At 26.1% G+C, this 25,327-nt stretch overlaps 6 protein-coding genes across 24 annotated transcripts in view; 4 read left to right on the plus strand and 2 right to left on the minus strand.

Moving 5' to 3' along the window:
• LOC108000397 (elongation of very long chain fatty acids protein AAEL008004) overlaps window positions 1-6,293 on the plus strand; it is a 50,894-nt gene extending 44,601 nt beyond the window's left edge. For 10 of the 11 annotated variants that reach the window (XM_028667859.2, XM_062086413.1, XM_062086418.1 and 7 more), the window contains 4 exons: window positions 546-629; window positions 2,269-2,325; window positions 2,423-2,528; window positions 2,932-6,293. In XM_028667859.2, coding sequence (XP_028523660.1) covers window positions 546-629; window positions 2,269-2,325; window positions 2,423-2,528; window positions 2,932-3,407 — 723 coding nt within the window. In that variant the 3' untranslated portion in view covers window positions 3,408-6,293. The remainder of the gene's footprint in view (window positions 1-545; window positions 630-2,268; window positions 2,326-2,422; window positions 2,529-2,931) is intronic. The other variant, XM_028667862.2, reaches the window with a different exon arrangement.
• A 1,657-nt stretch (window positions 6,294-7,950) lies between these two features.
• LOC107993422 (ADP-ribosylation factor-like protein 8B-A) lies at window positions 7,951-10,526 on the plus strand. Of its 3 annotated transcripts, none has more exons than XM_028664622.2 (4): window positions 8,035-8,133; window positions 8,211-8,489; window positions 8,938-9,254; window positions 9,327-10,526. In XM_028664622.2, exons 2-4 carry the CDS (start codon window positions 8,367-8,369, stop codon window positions 9,445-9,447), a joined length of 561 nt encoding a protein of 186 aa, XP_028520423.1. In that variant the 5' UTR covers window positions 8,035-8,133; window positions 8,211-8,366; the 3' UTR covers window positions 9,448-10,526. The 3 variants fall into 3 exon arrangements, with proteins under 3 accessions (XP_061942405.1, XP_028520423.1, XP_028520422.1); XM_028664621.2 differs by having other exon boundaries at window positions 8,037-8,133; window positions 8,197-8,489; XM_062086421.1 differs by having other exon boundaries at window positions 7,951-8,489.
• Window positions 10,388-11,483, plus strand: LOC114577870 (protein FAM32A-like). 2 transcript variants are annotated; one of them, XR_009833028.1, is made up of 4 exons: window positions 10,388-10,526; window positions 10,663-10,795; window positions 10,864-11,044; window positions 11,138-11,483. XR_009833028.1 is itself a non-coding variant. In XM_028667930.2 (3 exons), exons 1-3 carry the CDS (start codon window positions 10,441-10,443, stop codon window positions 10,984-10,986), a joined length of 342 nt encoding a protein of 113 aa, XP_028523731.1. In that variant the 5' UTR covers window positions 10,388-10,440; the 3' UTR covers window positions 10,987-11,178. The 2 variants fall into 2 exon arrangements, 1 of the variants encoding a protein (XP_028523731.1); XM_028667930.2 differs by having other exon boundaries at window positions 10,864-11,178.
• On the minus strand, window positions 11,484-14,642 carry LOC108000412 (uncharacterized). The gene is made up of 9 exons (XM_017060719.3): window positions 14,189-14,642; window positions 13,682-13,930; window positions 13,414-13,571; window positions 13,190-13,337; window positions 12,651-13,077; window positions 12,428-12,582; window positions 12,092-12,331; window positions 11,801-12,033; window positions 11,484-11,736 (listed from the first exon to the last, which is right to left on the minus strand). Exons 1-9 carry the CDS (start codon window positions 14,238-14,240, stop codon window positions 11,554-11,556), a joined length of 1,845 nt encoding a protein of 614 aa, XP_016916208.1. The 5' UTR covers window positions 14,241-14,642; the 3' UTR covers window positions 11,484-11,553.
• On the plus strand, window positions 14,590-17,467 carry LOC108000413 (nuclear RNA export factor 2-like). 3 transcript variants are annotated; one of them, XM_028667875.2, is made up of 2 exons: window positions 14,590-14,607; window positions 15,435-17,467. In XM_028667875.2, the coding sequence occupies exon 2, from the start codon at window positions 15,439-15,441 to the stop codon at window positions 17,044-17,046; it is 1,608 nt and encodes a 535-aa protein (XP_028523676.1). In that variant the 5' UTR covers window positions 14,590-14,607; window positions 15,435-15,438; the 3' UTR covers window positions 17,047-17,467. The 3 variants fall into 3 exon arrangements, with proteins under 3 accessions (XP_028523676.1, XP_016916209.1, XP_061942396.1); XM_017060720.3 differs by having other exon boundaries at window positions 14,596-14,735; XM_062086412.1 differs by lacking the exon at window positions 14,590-14,607 and adding an exon at window positions 14,738-14,857.
• On the minus strand, window positions 16,840-25,082 carry LOC108000410 (integrator complex subunit 1). Of its 4 annotated transcripts, XR_003698205.2 has the most exons (15): window positions 24,852-25,082; window positions 24,498-24,677; window positions 23,886-24,367; window positions 22,433-23,722; window positions 22,180-22,355; window positions 21,944-22,096; window positions 21,177-21,854; window positions 19,310-21,097; window positions 18,922-19,236; window positions 18,367-18,829; window positions 18,171-18,295; window positions 17,919-18,109; window positions 17,568-17,840; window positions 17,172-17,387; window positions 16,840-17,065 (listed from the first exon to the last, which is right to left on the minus strand). XR_003698205.2 is itself a non-coding variant. In XM_017060717.3 (14 exons), the coding sequence occupies exons 2-14, from the start codon at window positions 24,661-24,663 to the stop codon at window positions 17,272-17,274; spliced, it is 6,216 nt and encodes a 2,071-aa protein (XP_016916206.1). In that variant the 5' UTR covers window positions 24,664-24,677; window positions 24,852-25,082; the 3' UTR covers window positions 16,840-17,271. The 4 variants fall into 4 exon arrangements, 3 of the variants coding, with proteins under 3 accessions (XP_016916206.1, XP_061942389.1, XP_016916207.1); XM_017060717.3 differs by having other exon boundaries at window positions 16,840-17,387; XM_062086405.1 differs by lacking the exon at window positions 24,852-25,082 and adding an exon at window positions 24,778-24,798 and having other exon boundaries at window positions 16,840-17,387.
• Between the last annotated feature and the right edge of the window lie 245 nt (window positions 25,083-25,327).

Here is a 25,327-nt window from a genome sequence, read left to right on the forward strand (position 1 = left end):
ATATCCCACAAATATATTTATTTTGGTACATGTCTCTTCCTTTCCCTCATCGCACACAATCACATCCTTCATTTGTGCTAATGAAATATATGTATAATTTAGCATGTTTGCATGCACAAAGATATCACTATTTTCAAATTTTTTTTTTTTTTCCATCAAATCCATCGATATCGAGAGTTCAATCGGTAAACGATTTACACGAGCTCGATATCCAGGTGAATTAATCACTTTGATTCTAAGGAGAAAATCTTTTGGGGGGAAAAAGATTAAAAAAAAAGAAAAAAAAAAACAAATAAAAATAGGTAAGAATATTATATTGGAGTTGCAACAGGTGCATTAAAGGATAACTTCACGGAATACTTTTAATCTTTTGTCTTAACCGCACACGATCGTCCAATTATTTTATCACAACATTTAGCACGATTAGTTTTTCTTATGAGAATTATGCACATGCGCACGCCCCCTTTCTTTTCTGCGCCTTTCTCTTTCGTTTATTTATTCTTTTCATTGATCGGAGAATGGCCTCTGGGCGGTTGTGGTTGCAGATAGGAATGTCCGGATGGCTGACTGGCGACTATTCTCTAAGGTGCCAACCCGTAGACTACAGTGATCGACCCCAAGTACTAAGGGTGGGTGAAATTCCCCATTAACACGCAAAAATTACACTAAATACAGTCTCTGCATTCTATTAACTGCACACGATTAAACTGAATGAATTATTTATTATTACAGGATTAGGAAGAAAATTTTAATTGAGGCATTAAAAAAAAAAAGAATGTTTCTAAGAGCAAATGTTATATATATATATATTTTAAAAATATTATTTCGTTGAATAATACTTGAATCGAATATTACTTGAAAATATTATTTTTAGGATCGTTCTTAGTGGGGGATACAAAAGGTGCGGCCCCTAGACTAGAGATAAATATCGATATATCAATAATATAGTTAAGTTATCGAATAAAAATTATTGAATAAAAATAATTAAAATTCAAAATAAATTTCAAAACAGAAATTTCATTTTTAGCTTATAATTATAAGCTTTTCATATATTTTTATATTATATAATGTACGATTTCGATATTTTATTATAAAATATGCTAAGGTAAAAATTATTTATTCGAAATATTATTTTCTTACATTTCAATCAAATATTTGTTTATAAAATTAGTACTTAGAGAAATTAGTTTTAAAATTTATATTTAAAGTGCTATTTCTTTTACATAAGTAGTAAATATTCAAGAAAAAAAACTTTATTTTCGTTTTATATTACTCTAAGAAATAAAAATATTCGTTTCTATTTTCATCTATTTTTCGCAATTTTATAATATTAAAATTATATAACGATATTAAGAAAATTTTGGAAAGAATTCGATAATATAAATTTGAAAAAAATGAAAAAGATTTCTGAAATGGACAAATAGCGATAAATATTTTTATTTCTTAAGGGAAAATTCTGCGAATAAATTTTTTTTTCGAATAATATTTATAATATCAAAGAAATAGTTTCCCAATCGAAAAATCAGATTTCAACTATAATTTAAAATAAAATAATTATTAAAATTTGAAGATATAAAAATATTTCAAAATTCTAAATTTAAAAATTTGTTTAATTCATAAATTTAATGATTCAAATGTTATATATATTTCGAATATAATCATTCAATGTATTTTTTAACATTGCCTTTATGAGAATTTTTCTAACAAATTTCTGGGATGATTGAAAATTTTTATATTTTCTTTTCTATTAGTAGTTTCTATTCTATTAGTATTACTCTATTTCTATTTATTTTTTAACATTATGCCACATGCCTATATGCCACTAAATTTCCTGTAGTATTTGAAAATATTGTAGTTAATTTGAACTAACATACTTTGAAACAAATGCTTCGTGCAATTAATGCCATTTAACAAGTAGAAAACAAAGATTTAAAAAAACAGACACCACTTACACGACGACAATTACATTGATTATCATGATTACACAGATGCACAATACAAAGTTACGACTGTTCATCGACGTCAAACCTATCAAAGGCAAATCTTTGGAAAATTTTATAGTTTTCTTTTTTTTTTTTTTTTTTTCATAATTATATCATATTTTTCATCATAATTATATCATATTTTTCATCATCACGAAAAAATCTTCTATTAAAAAAATAGAATATAAAAGATAACGCTATATCTCCAAGGATTTGTATCTTTCACCATATTCGTGTCAAGAGCAACGTTAAAGTGATTATCTAATCGATATTTTTCAAAGCGCAGATGGTGCACGCTTGTTGGTGGTATTATTTCTCCAAATTTACGGAATTCATGGACACGGTATGTAAAAATTATAGATTGGAATAGATCGAATACTTCGTCTCATAAAAATTTATTCCCCCATTCTAAATTTATCCACTGATCATCGTCTTTGTAGATCTTCTTTGTATTAAGGAAGAAGAACGATCATGTGTCAATATTGCACGTTATTCACCATGGTTGCATGCCAATGTCAGTGTGGTTTGGCGTTAAATTCACACCAGGTAAGCCTTTTTTTTACTATTTTCCAATAGTACTCGATAAATAGAGCTCGATAAAAATATTAATTGCATCAAAAGTTTTATCTAAAATTTTTCACTGATCAAATAAAAATAAATACAATAAACGTTTGAAGAAGCTCAGATTGGATTAAATATTCAAACAAACTTATACAATTTAAAGTTGATCGAATGTAAAAATATGAAGTAATATTTATGTATAACTTTTGAAATATATGAACAAAATATTATGGCAAAGATTTTAGAATTTAGAAAAAAGAAAATAACTTGGAAAAGAATTTTCAAAAGAAAACTTAACCTTTCTATATATATATATATATATATATTATATCGTACGTGTAATAAACATTCAATGCCACAAACTTGTCATTTAATTATTTTTTTCTAGGCGGTCATTCTACTTTCTTCGGACTCTTGAACACATTCGTTCACATAGTGATGTATACGTATTACCTGTTGGCCGCGATGGGTCCAAAATTACAACCATATCTTTGGTGGAAAAAATATTTGACCGTCTTCCAAATGATCCAATTTGTCGCGGTAATGATCCACGCGTTCCAATTACTCTTCATCGACTGCAATTATCCGAAGGCATTCGTCTGGTGGATCGGCTTACATGCAACTATGTTCTTCTTCCTGTTCAACGAATTCTACCAGCAAAGCTACCAGCAAAAGAAGAGGAAACAAACGATCACGAACGGCATGAAAAAAGATCATCAGCAGAATCATCAAACGAACGGCATGACGAATGGAGCAATGGGCAATTCGTCCGGAAGAAGAGACGCGGCCGATTATTACGTGAAAGGCGACAGCCTAGCCGCCTCGGAGCTCAATCTTAGGAAATCGTACACAACGACCGAGTGACCCGATCACGCTACGTTGTAGCCATCATCAAATTCATCTCGTCTTTTCTCATCGATTCCTCGAGTCGCATCCGGGCTTCGTTCCTTCGCCCTTCCATTCTAATGATCCTTCGGGTTCGAGTGGAGAAAACATTGAGTACAAAATTACTCTGCGATCGCGTTTGCGTGTATTCGTGAAAGGAGGTAGAAAGTAAGAGGGAAAGAGTGATACGAATCAATGTACAAAGGTAGTCCCGGATGTGTTACGACTCCAATGTCACGGATCCCTGGGCCTCCTGATTCAGGTATTCGTGATTCTTTTTCGGTTCGCTGTATGTACATTTACCATGCCCGACGAGAGATAATTTCGTTGTCGAATCATCCTCTGCCTCTCTCTTCGAATGCGAGAAAGAAAGCCGCCGTCTAATTGTAATTCGCATAGACTTGCAAACTTTTGATAAGATCTTTGGACAAAAATATAGGGGAAATTACATAAAGTGTTCATAATGTACATCGTTGTGATAATTTATAGAGATATTACGATATAGAGCGATAATCGAAGAATGATAATTGTTTTTTTTTTTATTGACCATAATGAAATTCAATAGTAAAATGCAATCTTCGACATCTACATAAATAACGAACAATTCTCACTCTTATTAATGAGAACGTTTTTCGGGTGAAATTACCTGACTTTATTGTAATCTCATATTTTCATTAGATTATAAACATTGTTAAAAATCATTTTTCTATTTACATAATGTTCAAATATATATATATATATATATATAATATATATATATATATATATATATATACCAAGACGATAGCAATCCGCAAAATGTTTTTACTGTCATCGGTTTACGCGCGGTTCTAAGATTATATAAAAACAAGGAATTATATAAGAGAGTTAACGGTGAGTCTTGGATTAAATTATGTAACAATGCCAGCGACCGTATTTTATTATATAATTCGGGAAGATCTCTTTTGCATTTTACCAGGATCCCGCGAGTATTAGAAAATTCATACTTTATTACTTATTCCAGAACTCGTGACCTTAATTGGGCCGATCTATGAAACACAATCTACGCACTTTCATGCCAAGTTTCATGGTTATATAAATGCCGCGGAAACTGGGTTTAAATTCATACCCGTATACAATGAATCGTCTAATATTGGAATATAAAATTTCTCCGATTTTAATTTGAATTGTTATAAGTAAAAAAAAAAAAAAAAAATGTGCCAATTATGAAGGAACAAACTTTGCAATAAAGAAAAATCTTTCGTTCAGGATTGTAATTAAGTTAAAAAGAAAAATTTGTTCATATTAAAAGTATAGGAGAAATTTTAAATTTTAATGTTAATGACTCATCCTATATATATATATATATATAATGGAATTTTATAAATAATTAAAAATTGCAAGAACATTATAACAAGATAATTAATGCAACGTGTATTTTTATAAACATTTTTGATTTGAGTTTTTTGATCATACATCATGCCTTATGATTTTAAATATATTTTAAATATTCGAAATTTTGCGAATCTTTTATTTTCGCATATAAAGGGTATTTATCATAAATTATTGCTTAAAAATTATTATTTTTACTACAATATAAGACGTTGGCGTACACATTCGATTTTGAGAGACATTTTATCTGCGCGGTAGCAGTACACACAGTGTAACATATTCATTGTACATAAAATACATCACCTATTTAATATGTTCGACTCAAAAGCCATTCAGTTGAAATTGAACTAAAAAAAAAAAAACAAAAAAAAACAAAAAACAAAATAAAAAGAATAATATATGCGAATAAATTAAGAAATTATTAAACGAAACATTTAAGCTATAAAAATTAAACTAATCAACGAAGAAAATAATTATAATGATTTAATTGAAGATGCTTAACCGATATTATAGATATTTAAGATTTTTCACTGATTGGCTTTTATGCCGACTATATTATTATAGGCATCGCGAAGTCGCGCAAAGCTAAGGAAACTCATATTATTAATTACCGAACGTTCAATTTTTGAAAGAACAAGAGAGTAATGTCATTCGTGCCTTGTGAGCAAACTGATGTGCCTTAATATCTAGAATGTTCTGATAATGATCTGTCAGCAAAAATTCATCAAAAGCAAGAAATCGCGTTTTATATTGTAACACGATCACATTAATGTTAAAGCTGTGATTATCAAGATATTTCGTATCACTTGTAATCTAGACATTAAGGTTTCAACTCAGAACGCGTCATCAAACAAGCCGAATTAATCAAGAGATTTTTTATCATTTTTTTTGTACATGAAATAATATTATATAGGGTTAAATTGTTAATCAAATTTTCCAAAGTCATCGTTGTTGAAATTATTGTTAGAACTAAGAAAATCTATTGAGTATTTATATTTTCTTGTATAAAGATCAAGTTTCCTAATTCCACACAAATTTATTCTAGCACATACTTCTATTTTTCTAAACGAATGCTTGTAATCCGAGAGATCTGTGACAAAGATCACTCGTATATCAAATGTTTTCTGAATATAAAATTTTTTGCATGCCTCGCATATTTGCACAATGTAATATTTTCATCGATACTTGCTCACATTTTCTGAAAGAGAACCTCAAATTAATTTGTTTAAGAAATTATTTGTATATTTACCTATAAAATTACAGAGCAATTAAGATATGATTATTGAACTTTGTATCACAGAGATAATTGGATAGTATAATGATACGATTGGTTCGCACAAAATGTTCACTTTGTGTTTCGTTCGCTTTGCACGTTTCGTATACCTTGTACATAGATAGGATAGTTTTGTACTGTCATAAGAAAAAGAAGAAAATTGAAATAATCACGTATTGTGCCACGCGAGAAAAATCGAATAAGCAAAGAAGAATTCGAAAGAGAAGAAATGTAATGGCAGGTAACGTGAATCAACGTGCGCATAATAATAATTTATATACGAATCTACATCTAGATATTACGAATAAAATGTTAAAAAAAAGGAATGAAAATAATCTTCGAGATTAATGATTGTTTTGTAATCGCGGCTATGTACATAACATTTTTAGAAAATTTAAGCAATAATCATTATTCTCAAGTTCTTTTTTTGAAGAAAAATTGTTCACTTTTGAAAATTGTTCATTTTTTTTAAACAAACGATACAAAAATACAAATTATAATTCCTTTTGAGTTAAGAATAATTTAAAACTTTACTACAAATGTTTCGTTAATTCAACGAAAAATTATGCAATCTCGTATCAATATTTTTTGATTAAAGAACTCGAGAACAATACGAGTACTTTTTCATTTATCAACCATATTATAATTTGAAAAAAAGAAAATTTATCAATTTAAATTTAACATGTGCTCATGCAATTAATCTTTTTTGTGAAAAATAAAGAAAATTGTTTATTATTTATTCAAATTTCAATTATTGAATTAAATCAATTATAGATTAATTAAATTTAATAATGAAATATAACATATAAATTCAAATAAATAAACATATTAAATATGAAATAAAATGCAAATACTATTTTTAGAACTCAAATCTATCTAATCCTTTCGAATTATATATAATTAAAATTATATATACAACAATTGTACTATATATATATATATATATATACAACGGATTTAATTCTATTGTATTCTTATTTCTCATGCATAAATAATAGAGATTACAATAATCTCTGTGTAATTATTAAATAATTAATATAATTTCATAAATCACGATTTTATATAATTAAATAAAAGAATTAAATAAAAGAATTGATATTATTATAAATATAATATTAATAAAATTAAAAATTGTGAAATATAAATTGATTCAAATATATATATATATATATATATATATGTATAATATATTGTATAAACTATCACAACATAAAAGAAAATATTTTTTCTTTTTAACATTTGCATAGTAGCACAGATATAGGATACATTCATAATTAATATTTATTTCTATTGTTTAGACAATAATTTTCAATCAATTTTCAATTAATAAATTGTTATTTAGAAACAATAGTATAGAAATAAAAACGTAACTTATATTGCATTATCTGATAATTACTTCTGAAAAAAAATTAAAAATCTTTAAGATAATAATCAAATAATATTTTGTTCTTAATAAATCGAATTGAAAATTAAGAACCAACAATTACATAGAAATTGCCACAAATTAATTTTGTCGCAATCATTTCGTATATTTACAATAACGAATTATTGTTCGTTATTGTTCTAATGTGATGATATTTTGTATGATTTCATACACACAATAAAATAATCTTTTTTTTATTAAAAATATAAATTATAGAAAATTTTATTGAATCAAATAAATTTATATATTCTTATGTAATTAATCTTTTAATTATATAAAAAATATTTCATGAATTTAAAATTATTTATTGCATATTTTATTATATTAACTCCATTTTCAAAAAATTGATAATTTATATAATTACAAATAACTATATATTCCACCATTTATAATATATATTTATTCATCATATATATACGATATATATATATATATATACGATAAATATCTATTAATATTTATTTTAAAAATTAAAAAATAGTCACCAATATTCTGATCATCTAAATTATTAATTAATCGAAAGTAAATAACATCAAGTTGAGAATCGCTGTAACATCTTCTGCTGGCATGTCAAAGCCTGAACTGTCAAGATCACTGGACTATCATCTGCTATCACGTACAATAAACTTGTTTAATATGTAAGATATTACTTTCTCATAAGATAAATTCGTGTATAGTATCTTGTGACTCATATAAACTAGTGTGCCGCAATTAGTCAGCGCCAGTCACTGACTAGCGCGGTACATACCTTTGGAGCTGACGGACTGACGTCGTATTCGAGTGCAAATGACTACATGTCAAAGTCAGTGAGCGGCGTACTTTAAGTGCACTTTCTACCGGTGGAGCTGGATTTCCTCCGATCGAATAAAAAATGTTGGCTCTTATTAATCGAATTTTGGATTGGTTTAAATCCCTCTTTTGGAAAGAAGAGATGGAACTCACCCTTGTTGGCTTGCAATATAGTGGAAAAACCACCTTCGTGAATGTTATAGCGGTACGAAAGCTTACTTCTGTTACTGTGATTTAATGATTATTATTCTTATTTTTTATCTAACGAAGTAAAATATATATGAATGTAAATGTCTTGATCAATAAATTATTATAATTCAGTATAATAAAAGAATCGTGCATCGTTTGGTTAGATTCCATATTTCATTTAAGATAACTTTGTCATCGATGTAAACCTTGTATCCGCCCTAATATAGAAATTTAACATAGAAATTTTTACAATAATTTTCTAAAAAATAATATTATATTTTTCTTTTTAAATTATAATTAGATTAAAATTATAAACAAAATAAAAAAATTAAATCTTTTTTTATGAGAGACAGGTTTATTGTTTTCAGCAGGTTTTTTGTCTATGTTGTATTTATCATTATTTTATTTTAATTTTTATGATTAAACAAATATTTATATTTCTTGTTAAATATGTTTTTTTTCAGTCAGGACAATTCAGTGAAGATATGATTCCAACAGTTGGTTTTAATATGCGTAAAATAACAAAAGGCAATGTAACTATAAAAGTTTGGGATATTGGAGGTCAACCAAGGTTTAGGTCTATGTGGGAGAGATATTGCAGAGGAGTAAATGCAATAGTATATATGGTAGATGCAGCTGATTCTGAAAAAATTGAAGCAAGCCGCAATGAACTACATAATTTATTAGATAAACCTCAATTATCTGGTATACCAGTATTGGTCCTAGGTAATAAAAGGGACTTACCACATGCTTTGGATGAAAATGGACTCATAGAAAGAATGTATGTTTGTTATAAAAAGAAATAATAATAATAAGCAAATAATAAATATATAATAAGTTTGTGTTTTTTTAGGAATTTATCAGCTATTCAAGATCGTGAAATCTGTTGCTATAGTATTTCATGCAAAGAAAAAGACAATATTGATATAACATTGCAGTGGCTTATAGCACATTCTAGAAGTGGTGTTCGTTAATACGTGTAACTAATTTTATGTTCTTACACATCCTTATCGAAAAGCCCAAGATATTGATAGAATGGGGATCAAATGTGCAAGGGAGTGTTCAGTAATGATTTTATTCTGGATTGAATGATTGATTATTGTAGACAATTTTTTTAAATCTAAGCTTTAGCTGTTATCTGTTCAATCATATATAAATTTATAGAAAGTTCAAAAAAAAACAAAGAAATTTTGCTTAAACCAAATATGCTCATGCAAATGATAACAAGACATGTACATCCTGCAAGCACCTTAGAAATAAGTAACAATTTTTTATATTGTGTTTTCAGATAATCAATTTAAGTAACAGTGCTGTTATTCTAACTTAAATTCATGAAGAAAAAATAGCATTTAATCTAGATACAATGGTAGTTAGTATGAATACAAGCGCAAAATAATATTAATTATCATATAGTACACACACATTTTTGAAACTATTTAATTAAGATTAATAGATCACGGCATAGAGATTATGAACAATTGATTGCTATATGTACACGAATATGATGCTAAGTAAACTTGTATAATTAATGGAGAATTATTAACAATATTATACCAATTTATTATGATCCTTAAAATATAACAGTTGTGTTATGTATATATACACACATCTATATATATATATATATACATACACATATATATATATATATATATATAAAAGAATAAAACAATGTAATCCATTTTTTAAATGGAAGCTTGCCTTTAAAAAATTTTTTATTATCATTAATATGAAATAAAAAAAAATAAAATATTGTATGTTTTTAAAACAATAGATAACGAAATTTTGAATTATGTTCAGTTGTTCAATTTAAAAATGTTATTGGTCATACGCTTGACGTCATATAATCGATTATACATATTGTCGAGAATCGATTTGTCTCCAGAAAATACACAGTTTCGTGTATAACGTGAAAACCGATATTTGGTAGTGATATTAAATAATAAATATTTATTTAAAAAATTAATATGCCATCAACAACCGATGATGATCCTTATGCACATGTAGCAAAAGGACTGTTAAAACTCAAAAATGATCAAAGCGTGAGTAAAAAGTATGTATTTATTTGATGAATTCTATTTATAGGTTAAATTCAATGTCAATGTTGATTATCGAATAATTTAAAGTTATATATTAATATTTAAAAATTTTTTAATTTTTTAATATTATTATTATCTATTTAAAAATAGAAAAAAAAATAAAGAAGGTAAAAAAAAGAAATTGGTAGAAGTGACGAAAATTATAGAAGAAGAAAAACCCAAAATAGTAGAAATTAAACGAACAAAAGCTGAAATAGCATTTCAAAAAATGCAAGAAAAAATGGTAAGCAATTATTTAAATAAATATTTTACATTTTAAAATAATTTCATTTAACTGCATAATATCTGCAGCAAACTGAACGAATAAAACAAAAAGCTTCAATGACACATAAACAACGAGTAGAAGAATTTAACAGGCATTTAGACAGTTTAACAGAACATTTTGATATACCAAAAGTCAGCTGGACAAAATAAATTCTTTATATAATTTTTTGTTTTTACTTTATTCATATACATATATAAAGTATAAAATGTAAGTATAAATAATATAATAAATAATAAAAAAATAAGCTTTTAATTTTATATAAATTTATGCTTTATTGTAAATATTTATAAACAATTTCAGATCATTATAAAAAATTATAAAATATGGATGAAATTCTAAAATTTATTGTTTTTTTTTTCATTAACATTTTTAAATATAAGGCACGTTTTTAAATGCACTTAATATTAACAATAAACATTATATTACAATATTATAAAAAACATCTTTTTATAATAGATAATTACAATAAATAAGTGCATTTAAATAATTTTATATATATATATATATATATATATATATATATATATATATAATTATTTATAATATATTTATATTATATATAGTTATTTAAGTTTAACAAATTATTTGTACATAAAAAAATGGACGGAATTTATGAAAATAAAAAATTATTAATTAAAACTATAAATCTAATTAATTATTATTATTATTATCAATAATATCTGTAAATGAAACTTATCCTAATAAAATATGTTATATTATGTTTCTATTAAAGATATGTAAAATATGCTGATTATCAAAAATAAAAATAAATATGAAACTGAAGTCCTTATACTTCCATTACCATAATGAAATATTTTTATATAATTCTCAGTTATGATCCATGGATTACTTCCATCATCAAAATACATTGGACACTGATCACGTTCTCTTTCATATTCCTAAATTTAATTACAAAACATCTATAGAATTATATTAAATAAATTTACAAGAACATTTTGTTACCTGTAATTCTAATGCAACTGCAGCACCTTCAGTATAATTACTGCTTGTAACATCCTGTTTAAGATCACAAAACGGTCCAATAGCTTGAGACATAAGAACTTTATTTAAATCAGCTCTTTGATATACCCAACAACGATATTTACTGAAAGGATCTAATTCGTCATAGGTTATTAAATATGATTTTAAATTTTCTTTCCAAAATCCAATACATTTCATTTTGTAATCCGGTAAACCTAGGAATTTAGAAATTAATATAAAATGTCGTTTTATTTCTATAATAATTGGACTCACTATAAATATCCACAGGTCTTCCTAAATGATCTACTGATAAACAATAGGTTTCATCAATAGCAATTTCCTTTTGGTCAGTATCACATACAGAAAAATCTGAAATATTTTGTTTGCAATATATGTTTGGACGTGGAGATAATGTAACGCCTCCTAAAATTCTGGTTTCAAATAAAACATCTCCTTTTTGAGTAAACATATATTTGCCAGCTACTGGACAACGTACAGGTACGGGATTTTTAGCTATATATATATATATAAAGACATTATAAATATGAATGGAAAATTTTAGTAAGCATAATTTTAGTATACAATAAAATAAAATAATTTAATGCTGACCTAAAAATAAGTCATACTTCCAAGCTTCTTTGTTTGGAAATTGAACCCAAGAACAAACTGTATGAAAATCATCTTTGATAACTGCTATGCCACGTCGATATCTAATAATATTATGATGCCGGGGTACAAAATCAAAACAAACATAATCTTTTTGACTGAAAATAAAAATTAATTAAGCATTGATAAATTATGTTATATATTAAGTACCTTATAATATCAATACCATCCATCAACAGTTAATCTAGCCATCATCACTCTGGTGTCTCTTGATTCGCGACAAACATAAATTGTGCGTCTATAACGACCTTCATCAGGATACCAAGTTTCAATTATATGTGTTTCATTAATAAATATATCTGCATCAATATTAGCAGTATTTATCCATTGTCCACTCATATCTTCTGGTAATCTACATCCAGGCTCTACCACTTCTGCTTTAACAGGTGTTACTCTTAAACGTTCTGGACTTTTTTCAACTGTTTTTAATGTATTACATTCTGCAGTAATAGATACTCCAATAAACAAGTCATCATCACGATTTTTTAGGAAACATCGATATTTTTCATCTTTTCTAGATTCTTTTGTATTTGCAACGGCAAAAAAATGATTTTTATCAACAAACCAATCTCCCAAACAACTATATTCTACAACTATAATAGAATAAAAAAAACAAAACAAAATAGAATAGTAATTAGAATAGTAATATAATTTTATAAAAATAATAATTAATCAAATGAAATAATCAAAAAATAATAATATTACCTCCATCAAAAGTATTTTTCATACCAGGACATTGTTTATATGTTATATTAAATTTCTGATTAGTTATTAGGAATTGTGTTCCTGCAGTTTGACATGATTTAATTTGTGCATCTGGATGATTACATTCTCCTGTAAATCTGAATCGATTCTATGACAATAAAAAAAAATAAATAAATTCCTTCATATATAGTATATATTTATTATTTCAGCTATTAAATAAATACCTGATATGCAAATTGCCAAACACCTTCAAGAGATGACCTACAATTTACAGGAACATAATTTTCTGAAAATAATGTTATTAATTGTTGATCAGGACGTAATCCTCTACATACATTTTCCACTGTTGGCTCAATATCATTAGGCAAATTCACACAATATGCTAAATATAAATAAGAGTAATAATATTAGTTTTTATATATTATATATTTTATATATTTTATATATTATATATATATTTTTATTTTTTTAAATTTATTATAATTATTTTACCTTCAAGTTTTTCCAATACATTTACTGTTCTTACAATTAATTTAACACAATGATAACATGCTTCATTTTGAAACACAAATGTATAATTAACATGATATTCTTCCAACATATTAACACATTTTCCACGATTAGTCATTGTTTCTGCATTTATTTCTGTTAATGTGTTTCTTCCATTTTCCCATGAAAACCAAGATCCTCTAATAATTAATGGAATTTGACAAGGATTTGATTCTTGAATGGAATATATAACTAAAGATATATATAAAAAAAAATATGAAATTATGTTCATACATTAATTTGTATATTATAAAATTTATAAAAAATTATAATATTAATAAATAATATTTATAAAATAATTTTACAAAAATATTAAATAAATATGTTTCTATTAATTTTATATTTCTTCATAAAAGATCTTCTTAAAAAGATTTTAAATAATATTTTTATTTTTTAAAGTAAAAATCATTATAGACATAAATAAAACACATGTAATTTTATAAATTTTACCTTGACACATAAAATATAAAGAGAATAAAAATAAGTACAATTGCTTTGTCATTCTGTCATTAAATTATATTTAACAATTTCAAAAAAGAAAAAATTTATTTTATGTACAATTAATATTCACAATGTATATATGAAAAAATGATTCTTAACGCCCAACCCATTTGTGAGTCATACATGTGCTGCCATCTCAAATTAACTATTTTCTTAATATATTAAATTAATATATTACCAATTAAATATAAAATAGACTTTATCATCTAATGCATTTTCATATCATTGTATAATTGGACTACATATTGCTATTTTCATATGTGATATTATCGATTCAAAATAGAATGATAATTTATCATAAATAATATATCATATCTATTATATATCTTATCTATCGGTACCAATGATTTCTTGATCAATATTTCAAAGTATGAAACACAAAATTTCATTAAATATTAAATTTATTCTATATTTCTTGTGTAGTCTATGATTTAAATGATTTCTTGTACAATCGATAATTCAGAACACATGAGTTATAAAATTTCATAAAATATAGGTAGATCTATTCTATATTTTATCTGTGTATTTTATCTACTTGTATTAAAATTAAAATTAAAATTAAAAATTAAGAATTCTTTTATATTTAAATAATATAATAGTTAATTTTAATAATAAGCTGTAATTATTATATTAATAAAAATAAATTAATATAAAAAAATATGACGTTTCATGAAAAAAATATAAATGAAATTTAAATTAAAGTTGATTTTTTTAAATAATAAGAAATATTTTCTAAATTTTTAAAAAATTAAAAATTTTAATAAATATTTATATGTTTTTTCATATTAAATATATACTTTAAAAATATATGATTTTGATAAATTATTTCATGTAAAAAATTATTACAAACAAAAAATTTGTAACTGTAAAATAAATTTAATCTCAGTATTAATATATCATTGAAATCAGTGATTTTTTCCATTAAATAATTTTTCTTACTTAGAATAATTTATTTAATCAATTTGTTATATATTTAAACAAATATGTATATGAATAGTATTTATTTATTTATTACAAATACATAATTTTTTTATTATAATTAATATTTAATATTCTAAAAATGTTTTATAAATAAATCTTATAAATTTAAGCGATCGTATTATGGAGTGATTTCATATTTTATCAATTTTAATTATATTTTTTATGAAATTATAAATTTTTATTATAAATCAATTTTATTTACATGTATTATCAGAATAATGGCAAATGTAGAAGTGACTGAAAATATTATAAGTTGGGAACCATTACGTCTGACACATATTAAACCATCATTTAATGCTCAAGAATCAGCTTTGGCATCACGTCAAGATTTATGGCACAAGTTCATTTTATTTGGCATAGGACAATTCAAAGCAGCAGAAGTGTTACGAACTATTATTATTGCTTGTGAACCAGAAATTATATTACCTGTTATGTATAAAGAAGAAAATCCCAACAAAAGCACTTTCTTGACAAAATGTAGTTGTAATGCTATTGAAAATCTTGTGAAACAAGATTTATGTCTAACATTATCAAATGGACAAGAATTACACATTGATATTATATTAGGATATACAGATTCTCAAAATTTACAATTAAATCCTAATAGAATTATAGCGCAAGCACTTTATTATAGATATGAACCTACAAAAAAAATATTGAATCTTGATGATTTTGAAAATGAAAAATCATTAAGCTCTATATATTGTCCCATATCTTTGCCCAAAGTATTGCATTTTGTTTTAAGATGTACTAAAATGGGAATTTTAAGCAATAATCGTGATTCACGATTACCTGTTAGAGAATTGAGTTTAAGATATAATCAAATCACAAGCATTATCTTTTTTGAAAAATTTTTTAATTATCATTTAACCAAATTAGATTTGCGCCATAATCAAATTGCAGATGTAGAGTACTTACGCTATTTTAGTGAATTTAAAATAAGTGAGCTTTGGTTGGATGGAAATCCATTATGTATAAAATATAATAAGTGTCATGATTATATCCAAGCAGTAAAAAATATTTTTCCTCATTTACAAAAATTGGATGGAATTGTAATAGGTATGGAACAAAAATTTGTTCCCAATATTCAAAGTAATTATTTAAGAGATGGTACAAACACTTGTTTAATCAAGCAATTTGTAAAGCATTATTTTACATTATATGATCAAGATGATAGGCAAGTGATAAATGGTTTATATGATAGAGATGCACTCTATTCTATGACTTTAGGACCTGTTTCAAATTATGTTCATAAACAATTGACTAAAACATTTGTAACAAATAGAAATTTACTAAAATTTGTTGATTATGCTAAGTGTCAAGAATTTTTATTACGTGGTCCAGAAAAAATTATTTCTGCACTTAAAAATCAACCACCTACAATACATCATTTCAAATCATTTCATGTGGATTTATTGTATGAAGGAGAAATCCATCTTGCAATTTCTGTGCAAGGAATGTTTTCATTTCGAGATGTCAATCAATGTCCACCAATGTTTTTCAACAGAACTTTTATAATTATGAAGAAAGAAGATAATGAATATTGCATTACTAATGATCAGTGTTATCTTGATGGAACACCAGCTAATCTATCAGGAAACAATGAAATAAGATTTGAATTAAAAAACGTTCCAAAGTTTATTCCAACAGTGTTTAGTGTTTCTGAAAAAGAACAACTGCTTACATTTTTACATGAATTGACTACAATGAACATGAAATTTTGTCATCAGTATCTTGAAGATGCCAACTGGGATATTAGGACTGCTATTGCTACATTTATGAATATGTACACAGTTAACAATGTACCACCTGAAGCCTTTTTATAATATATACATCTTTTGTAATCTGTTGTATATTTATGTACATGTTATTATTTATAATGTACTTGTACTATAAATGTATATTTGTGTATAATATCAAATTAATTTTATTATAAAAAATGTATTATTACCTAAAGAAAATACAATAAGTGCAATGATTGTTCATTGTCTCTTTATAAAAAATTTTTGATTTCATTGTATACAAAATATAAAATTACAATTTTTATGATATTAACAACCCTGTTGTGTATTTAACAGAGCAATAGTTTTATTTATATATGGTATAGTATTCACATTTGAATTTACTCCTAATTCAAATACTTTCTGCATCAATGGTAAAGCATGTTCTGAAATAAAATATAATTTATATATAATGTAAAATTAAATTTATTAAATAAAATTTATATTATATTTATATTTATATTTATATTTATATTATAATATAATATATATATAATATATGTGTATATATATGTATATATAATATATATATATATTATATTAAAATAAAGAAAAAAGAATTATACCTTGCATACATAATACAATTTCCGGTAACTTTTCTAGAGCTGACATTAAAATATCAGCCCTGGAACTATCCAAACACCTCTGAAATGCAGATAAGATATTTGCATTTGATGCAGGACGATGTTTTAACGCTCTTGCTAATAATGTATGAGCAAGAGATCTTATGTTACTTTGTGGAGATACAAGTAATTCTGCTATATTATCTGTTATAGTTTCTAAAACTGAAGGTTTTCGAGATGATAAATGTTCAATTTCTTGAAGAGCACTAAATACATCTAAAACATATTAAAATTTATATATTCTGATATCACAATAAAAGTTCATAGAAATCAAAGCAAATTTCAGAATCATACCTTCACCTTGCAGTTTAGATAATGTTGTTAATAGTGATGGCCAATGCTGTGGAATAATAGGTTCTATTGGAAGTGGAGTAGGAGGTACAGTAATTAAAACCTCTTCTATATCTTCTCCTTCTCTTGGCACTGGAATGCCTGATACAAGTGTTCTAAGTGTAACTAAATTTGGATAATGTACCTGCAATTCACTATATGTAAGTGTAAGTTAATATCTGTAATATATTAGAAAAGATCAAAGGTATTACTTACTGAAGAACCTGAGCATGTTTTTGTAAATATTTTAATGCCCTTTGTGGATCATAAGAAATATATGCTTGCAGTAATGTAATAAATCTATTTAAGAGTGGTATGAGATCTTTTACTGGACCATAATTCTGAAAATAAAATAGATCAATAATTTTTAATTTGATATATATTAATAATATATAAATATTTCTTTACATACTTGAAAACATTGAAAATAATTTTCTAAGGTATCTTCCAAAGCAATTTGATGTTCATCACTAAATAAATGTGGTTGTAATAATTCTAGTAATCCCATTATTTGTACAAAAAGATTTAAATGATGACCTGTTCTAAACTGACTAAAATCCAAATAACATCTTCCCATTAGTGATGATGCTAACATTGGAAGTTGTCGTAACACTAAAATAGGATGTACAGCAGCCATTTTTCGAGCACATAATTCAAAGTCTTGAGATCTAGAATTCCATGATTTTTGTCTTGGTGTTGCTGCTAAAGCAGTTAACAAAGAATGACTCATACAATCTAAAACAGAACCTGTCCATTCTGTGATTTTTGCTTCTCCAACAAATTTTTTACTTTGAAATGTATCTAAATAACATATTACTTTTGGTATTTTCATATACATATGTAACAAGAATTGATGAACCATATCAGAATCAATACTAAAAATAAAAAACCAGAATATTTAAAAAAAATTCAATACAATTTTACAAGAAAAAATATATAGAAAATTCTTATATTGAAATAAACATACTTTGCATCATTCATCATACGTTCAGCCAAATATTTTACAACACTAGCTACTAAATGATCATCTGTAGAAATACAGTGTAATAACAAGTCAAGGCGAGAATCCATTCGTGCAAGTGCGGTATTTCTATTTTGACAATTATATATGATAACAGCTTCTGCAACTATATATGCAACAAGTGTTAATAATTGTTCATCATGTAATAGTAAAATATTTTCTGGAACATAATGTTTTGGTGTGAATTTATCTCTGCCTTGCCAAAGTTTTGGATTACAAGTTAATGCCCACAAAAAATCTAAAACAGCTGTTGGATCATACCTATAAAAATAATATTTTATTATCTTTAAATCATTATTTTTTTAAATTATTTTTTAAATTATTTTTTATTTACCCATTATCACATTTATCTAATAAATGTCCAACACATTTGTACAAAGTTGCCCAACTCGCCCTATGTGTTAATAAAGTTAATAAATAAGGTCTAAATGAATGTGAGCTCATAATATTATTATCAATTTTCATTTCTATCTTAGTTTTTCCAAATAAAAGTTTCATTTGAAGAGTAGGACATGTTCCAATCAATTCCGGCTCAACAGATGCTAGCCAATCAATTAGTAAACCAGTTCGTGGTTTTAAAATACCTTCATTACTATCATTTACTAATAATCTTGCCATTGCTTCAACAAGAACATCGGTTTTTTGTTGTTTAAGACAAATATCTAATAATTTACGTCCGACTGCTTCTAAATTTACTGGATCTGTGCTTTCCAAAATAGATCCGGGATCTCGATTTTGCATCAACATAGTTAATTCTATACTTTTCGGTGTTTTAGTTAATTGCACATTTGCAAAATCTCGTAAAATAGATAAAACTGGTGCTTTTACATCACCTATTAATTGTATCAAGTTTAAACACATATTACGAGCTAATTCAATTACTTGTTTAGAAGTCGATGATTTTTTTAAAGGCAACAATATTACTCGCATTAAAGTACAAGAATATTGTGGCATATGTACAAGCGAAGCTAAAAATTGTTTAACCTGCATTGAACTTAGTACACTACATATATGTTGTATTGCTAATACAACAGCTCCACTTTCTTTGGCATATTTCTGTAAGTCTTTTGCTAACGTTTTATGTAATCGACGATATGCATCCATTTTTTGATTCATTGATATATTTTCAATGAATAATCTATTGATTAAATGTGGAACATCCGTTTTAACAGAAGATTGTATAACAGATTGTTTTTGAACCATAGCACTTAAAGGTAAAGGCTCTTGTAATTGTCCAATGGTTATCGCATTTTCGTCAGGTAATTGTGGTTCCATCAATTGCAAAACTTGTACAAAAACTAATCCACCTGTTGCTCCTCTTCTATGTTGTACTTCAACTAATTGTGCCATATACGTTTTATCGAGTACTGCTTCGCCAACTGAACTCGGATCGATTTGCACACCAGCATCTAACGTGTGTAATAATTTAGTCATTGAAGGTACAGGAATACCGAAACTCTGAATAAAAAGAACCAATTGTTGTGGTTCTAAATCTTTGAGAGCTGCATCAATTAAACGAGGTACACTACTCCTAATCATTCTTAATTTTAACCAATCTGGTATAAGTAAAGCTTCTTCACTTGTATCAACGAGGAATGCTTTTGGTGGTTCTGTATTTAATGGAAACCATGTTTCTAGTAAAACATCGAATAATACATCATCATCAGAATCATATGTTAATAAAATTATCATAGCATGTACAACTAGAATATGCATAGTACATTCTTCTCCTGTACTCCATTGTACTAATATTTGATCTTGACTCTCAGACCACGTATATTCTTCTGCTCGTGGAGATCGAGCTTTTTCTAAATAATTACAAAAAATTACCATGAATGCATGTAAAGTTTGTTTAGCTTGTGAACTATCAATTTCTGGTTGCGGTAAAATAGCTGCTATAATTGTACTTCGTTCAACCACTAATTGAGATATTTCATTAGCCAAATCAGTTAAATCAGGCAAATCATCTTCTGTAGTATGTGCAGCAAGATAAGATATGTATGCATGTACAAGATCTGGATTATTTTCGACTTGACACGCACCTCGAAGAGCAGTAGAAACTAAAGATCGTACTGATAAGAAATGAGGTATGGATGGTAATTTACGAAGAAGCCAGATTTCTCTACAAGAAACAGTTTATATTAATTTTTAATTTGAAGAAAAGTTATTAAAAAAAAGAAATAAAAAATGTATTAAATTACCTTTCATTTTCTCCATCTATATCCATAGATTCTTCTTCAGTAGGTATAGATCCAAGTACCATTTTTAAACCTGTAATTGCTTGAAGACGACTACCAGTTTGTTGGCTGCTTAGTCTTCTTAAGAAATATTCTAATACTTCATAAGCATGTTGTCGATCTTGTTCTGGATCAGTTAGTAACATTTGAAGATGGACTAATAATTGTTGTTGTCTTGGTTGTTTCTCCACAGCTTGAGCACTGGTAGATAATAAAAATTCACAAAGACATTGTACAGGTAATTGACTAAGAGATCCTTCACTATTTTGTACAAGATCTGCTAGCCATGGCATACTCTGAGATGAACTTTGTTGTTGTCTTTGTATTATATCTAATAAAAAATCTGGTTTGCGAGATCGACAAAGCAAATGCCCTAATCTGTGAGACATATTTAATGATTGAATTTGTTCTAATACTGCTGGAGGTGGTCTCCTTGCAATACCAGTTGGTTCCATAGTCATTAATTGTGATAATAATAAACTATTTTGTTCTGATATTTGTATTCTTGTTGATGCAGCAGCTAAATGAGATTCATATTCTAATATTTCTTGCTTCTCAATAGCTTCAACTTGTAATTCTTTAGAGCGTTCTTGTTCTATAATCTCCGGTAATGCCATTGTTGGTGGTGGATAAGAAAAATGGCTACAAAAAAATTTTACATGACAAGAAATTTACTGAAATATATATAAATATTTTTTTTTTTAAATTTTTTTCTAAAAATTTAAACATACTTCGTGATACACATTTCCATCAGAGTTCGTAAGATAGGATACCGTTTCCATGCAACAGCACCAATAGTAGAAGGATTATGAGCAGCTAATATTAATAACATTATCCATCCTTTCCAATATAAATTTGATATTGCCAAAGTAGGTGGTACATAGCTAAATAAAAAAAACAAATAAATAATATGAATTTTATTCTATAAAATAGATAAATTTATAATATAATTAAAATTTGTAAATACTTTGATGGTATATTTATAGTTCCTGGTGGTTGATAAATGCACAAATTAAAAATAAGTTCAATTATATCTAATTTATCAGCTTGTAATGTTGGAAAACTTTCAGTTGAATTAGCTGCCGCTCGTCTGATTAATTGATCTACTAGATCTAACGTTTCTGAATGAGTAATACCATTTTCCTAAAACATAAAATCTAAAATACTTAAATTGTTACAAATATGTTATAAATAAATAAATAATTTCTATAGATATGTACTTTTGAAAAACCAATTAGAAGTAGTCTTAACAATGTATTTTGTAATAATGGAACATCCGAAATTAAACGTAAATAAAACACTCTATCAGATTCGGGTGGCCAATTATCTAATTTATAATACTGCTCTGGTGGTTCAAGCAGTAAAATTTTATGTAAGGCATGAAGAAGTTCATTTTTTCCAATGGCGTACATTTGTGGCGCCGAATTCTGTAGCCATAATACAGCTTCGAATTGTATTGTCGCTACCATATTCTGAAATTGATGTAATAAAGCTATATCTTTTTTATCACCTCTTTGTGCCAATGCCACAGCTTCTTTAACTTGTGGACTGATAGCTAGTAACATACATAAGCACAATAAATCTGCAATTGAAATGAAGACTCGTTCTTTGAATTCAAAATTAAGCAATTGTTGCGCTATATCCTGTCTTTCGGACATCAATGTACGTGCAAAAGTAAGTAAATTAATATCGTGTCGACAAACACGTACTATTTCTCTGAGTAAAGCACGTAAAGGTCTAAGATAATCTTCTCGGTTCATTAATAAATCCTGAAATATTTCTGCAAGTAATTTAGCCGCTTGTTCGGGTAACGTTTGAAACATTACTCCTAACATTGGCATATTGTTTTGATTTCTTGCATTAGATAATTCGTTATAAATAGTATGTTTTAAAATAGTAGATAAATTTTCAGGATGCAAGCCAATTAATTCCTTTACACCATTTAGATATAGATTAATTACAGCTTTGGTTTTTAATCTCATCTTTACTAATTGACTTATAACTTCAACATCTCTTTGTGTATGAGAAGTACAATTGTAACAAATATAGCTCAATAATTCCTGAGCAGGTCTCATTAATTTTGGATTATGTAACCATACTTCTAATCTTGGAACAGCAATATTCCTAATTTCTACAAAACCACAGGCTGAAGAAAGTAACTTTAAAAAATTCTTGGTAATTGACTCTGGTTGCCGCCTATTCAATTGTTCTTTTACAGCTTCAAGAACAATAAATTCTATATTTTCTATACAATGAGCATATCTAGGGGTAATAGGAAATTCTATTTTTTCTTTATCTCCAGAAAACTGTACAGATGAAGATCCTGGATCTTCATCATCAACTGTAGATGGACTATGACAATCTCGTGGTGTTAAGACAGATAGTTCTGGTTGTAGAATACTTTTTGGTGGATGCCTTGTATTAAATCCTGTTAAAATATTATCTACAAAACCTTTACATTCTTCATGATCAACCCATACTCTTTCACCTAAAGCATCTTCAATATACAACTAAAAAAAATAAGAAAAATTAATTCTAAATTAAATATTACATATATATATATAATATGTATATTATAATATATATAATATACACATATATATATAATATGTATATTATAATATATATAATATACACATATATTGAAATAAATCATGTGTATTCATGAATAACCTTAACAAAAATTTCTGGCCAATTTCTTTTATCATGAAATCCTTTCATTAATAAATTAGCTGCTAGTACAGGAACCAATGGATTTCCTTTTGTTTTATAATTATGTCCTTGATCTCGTTTTAACAGAGATGATAATGCATGTAATATACAATCATTTGAAAACATAGAAGGACGAATTTTTGCCAAATACAATAATCCCATATAAACCAATGTATCAGGTTTCCATTTCTGATTTTTAAGTGTTTTTATGGCACCGCAAATAATTCCTATAACTTTGTCACCTTCATCATTATCATTAGCTTCCAGAACCATAGGAACAAAATCTGCTGGATCACTATCTATGGCTACTAATTCCCAAGCTTCAGCACTTGAGAATGGTGGTCGTTGATGAGAAACATGCGCTGCAAGTTTAGGTTTTTTTTGTGGAATGTATTGAAAAGATTGAAGTGATCCTGATGATGACTCCTTTTTTCTATCATTTCCTACATAATTTGTTATACATTATATAAATTTAATTATTAATATAAATTAAAAATTATATAAATAAATTTCATCAAATAATTTGTTTAATTTTGTTTAAATCTTTAAATCAAAAAATAATATTTTATTTACCAGAAGTTGAAGAACTACTACTTGCTTTAGAATGAATAACACCTGGTCTTTTAACATCAGAATTTTCATTACGTGAACTTTTGGATCCAAGTGCAAATAGATCAGAAGGATGCTGAGCAATCTTATTTTTTGCACCTCTACCAATTCCTGCCTTGCCACGATCCATTATGATATTTTTGTCTTAAAAAAATTTAAAAACATAAAAAGCATAATCAATAATTATTGTTCATTTCTTGAATTAATAAATATATAATAAATAATATTTATTTCAGATTTATACTTTTTTTCAAAATTTTTTGAAAGTATAATAAAATATCATGAAATATTTAAAAATATCTTATGTTGAGCCCTAACCTATTCAACATTTATAGAGTGAATTTCCAGAAATTGCTCTTCTGGAAAATATATTTAATACTGTACATGACAAGTAACATTAGATCTATAAAATAATCTACTGTAATTAAAAATAGATGCAATAATATTATTTTACGTTAATAAATTAATGCTTTATAAACAGACGTTATCATTCAACAACAGTAGCAGACACCGCTATCGATATCATTTTCTTAAAGATTCGATAGAATCGAATTGATAATCAATTAAGTAAAGTAATAATAAATTGAAATAATGAATAACAATTAAAAGATTAAAAAATAAAAGTAATATCAAAAATTAACAATATAATAAATAATTTTCTGTTCTTTTTACTTTTTTCCTTTCGTTAGTCTTTTCTTATTTATAAAGATAATAATTTTTTTATAAAAAATCTTTATTAATATCTTTTATCCTAAAAAAAATCATCAAAAAGCATTAAATAATATATTAAATAT

Source organism: Apis cerana, linkage group LG16 (genome assembly GCF_029169275.1).
Source record: "Apis cerana isolate GH-2021 linkage group LG16, AcerK_1.0, whole genome shotgun sequence".
In the NCBI taxonomy this organism is placed as follows: domain Eukaryota; kingdom Metazoa; phylum Arthropoda; class Insecta; order Hymenoptera; family Apidae; genus Apis; species Apis cerana.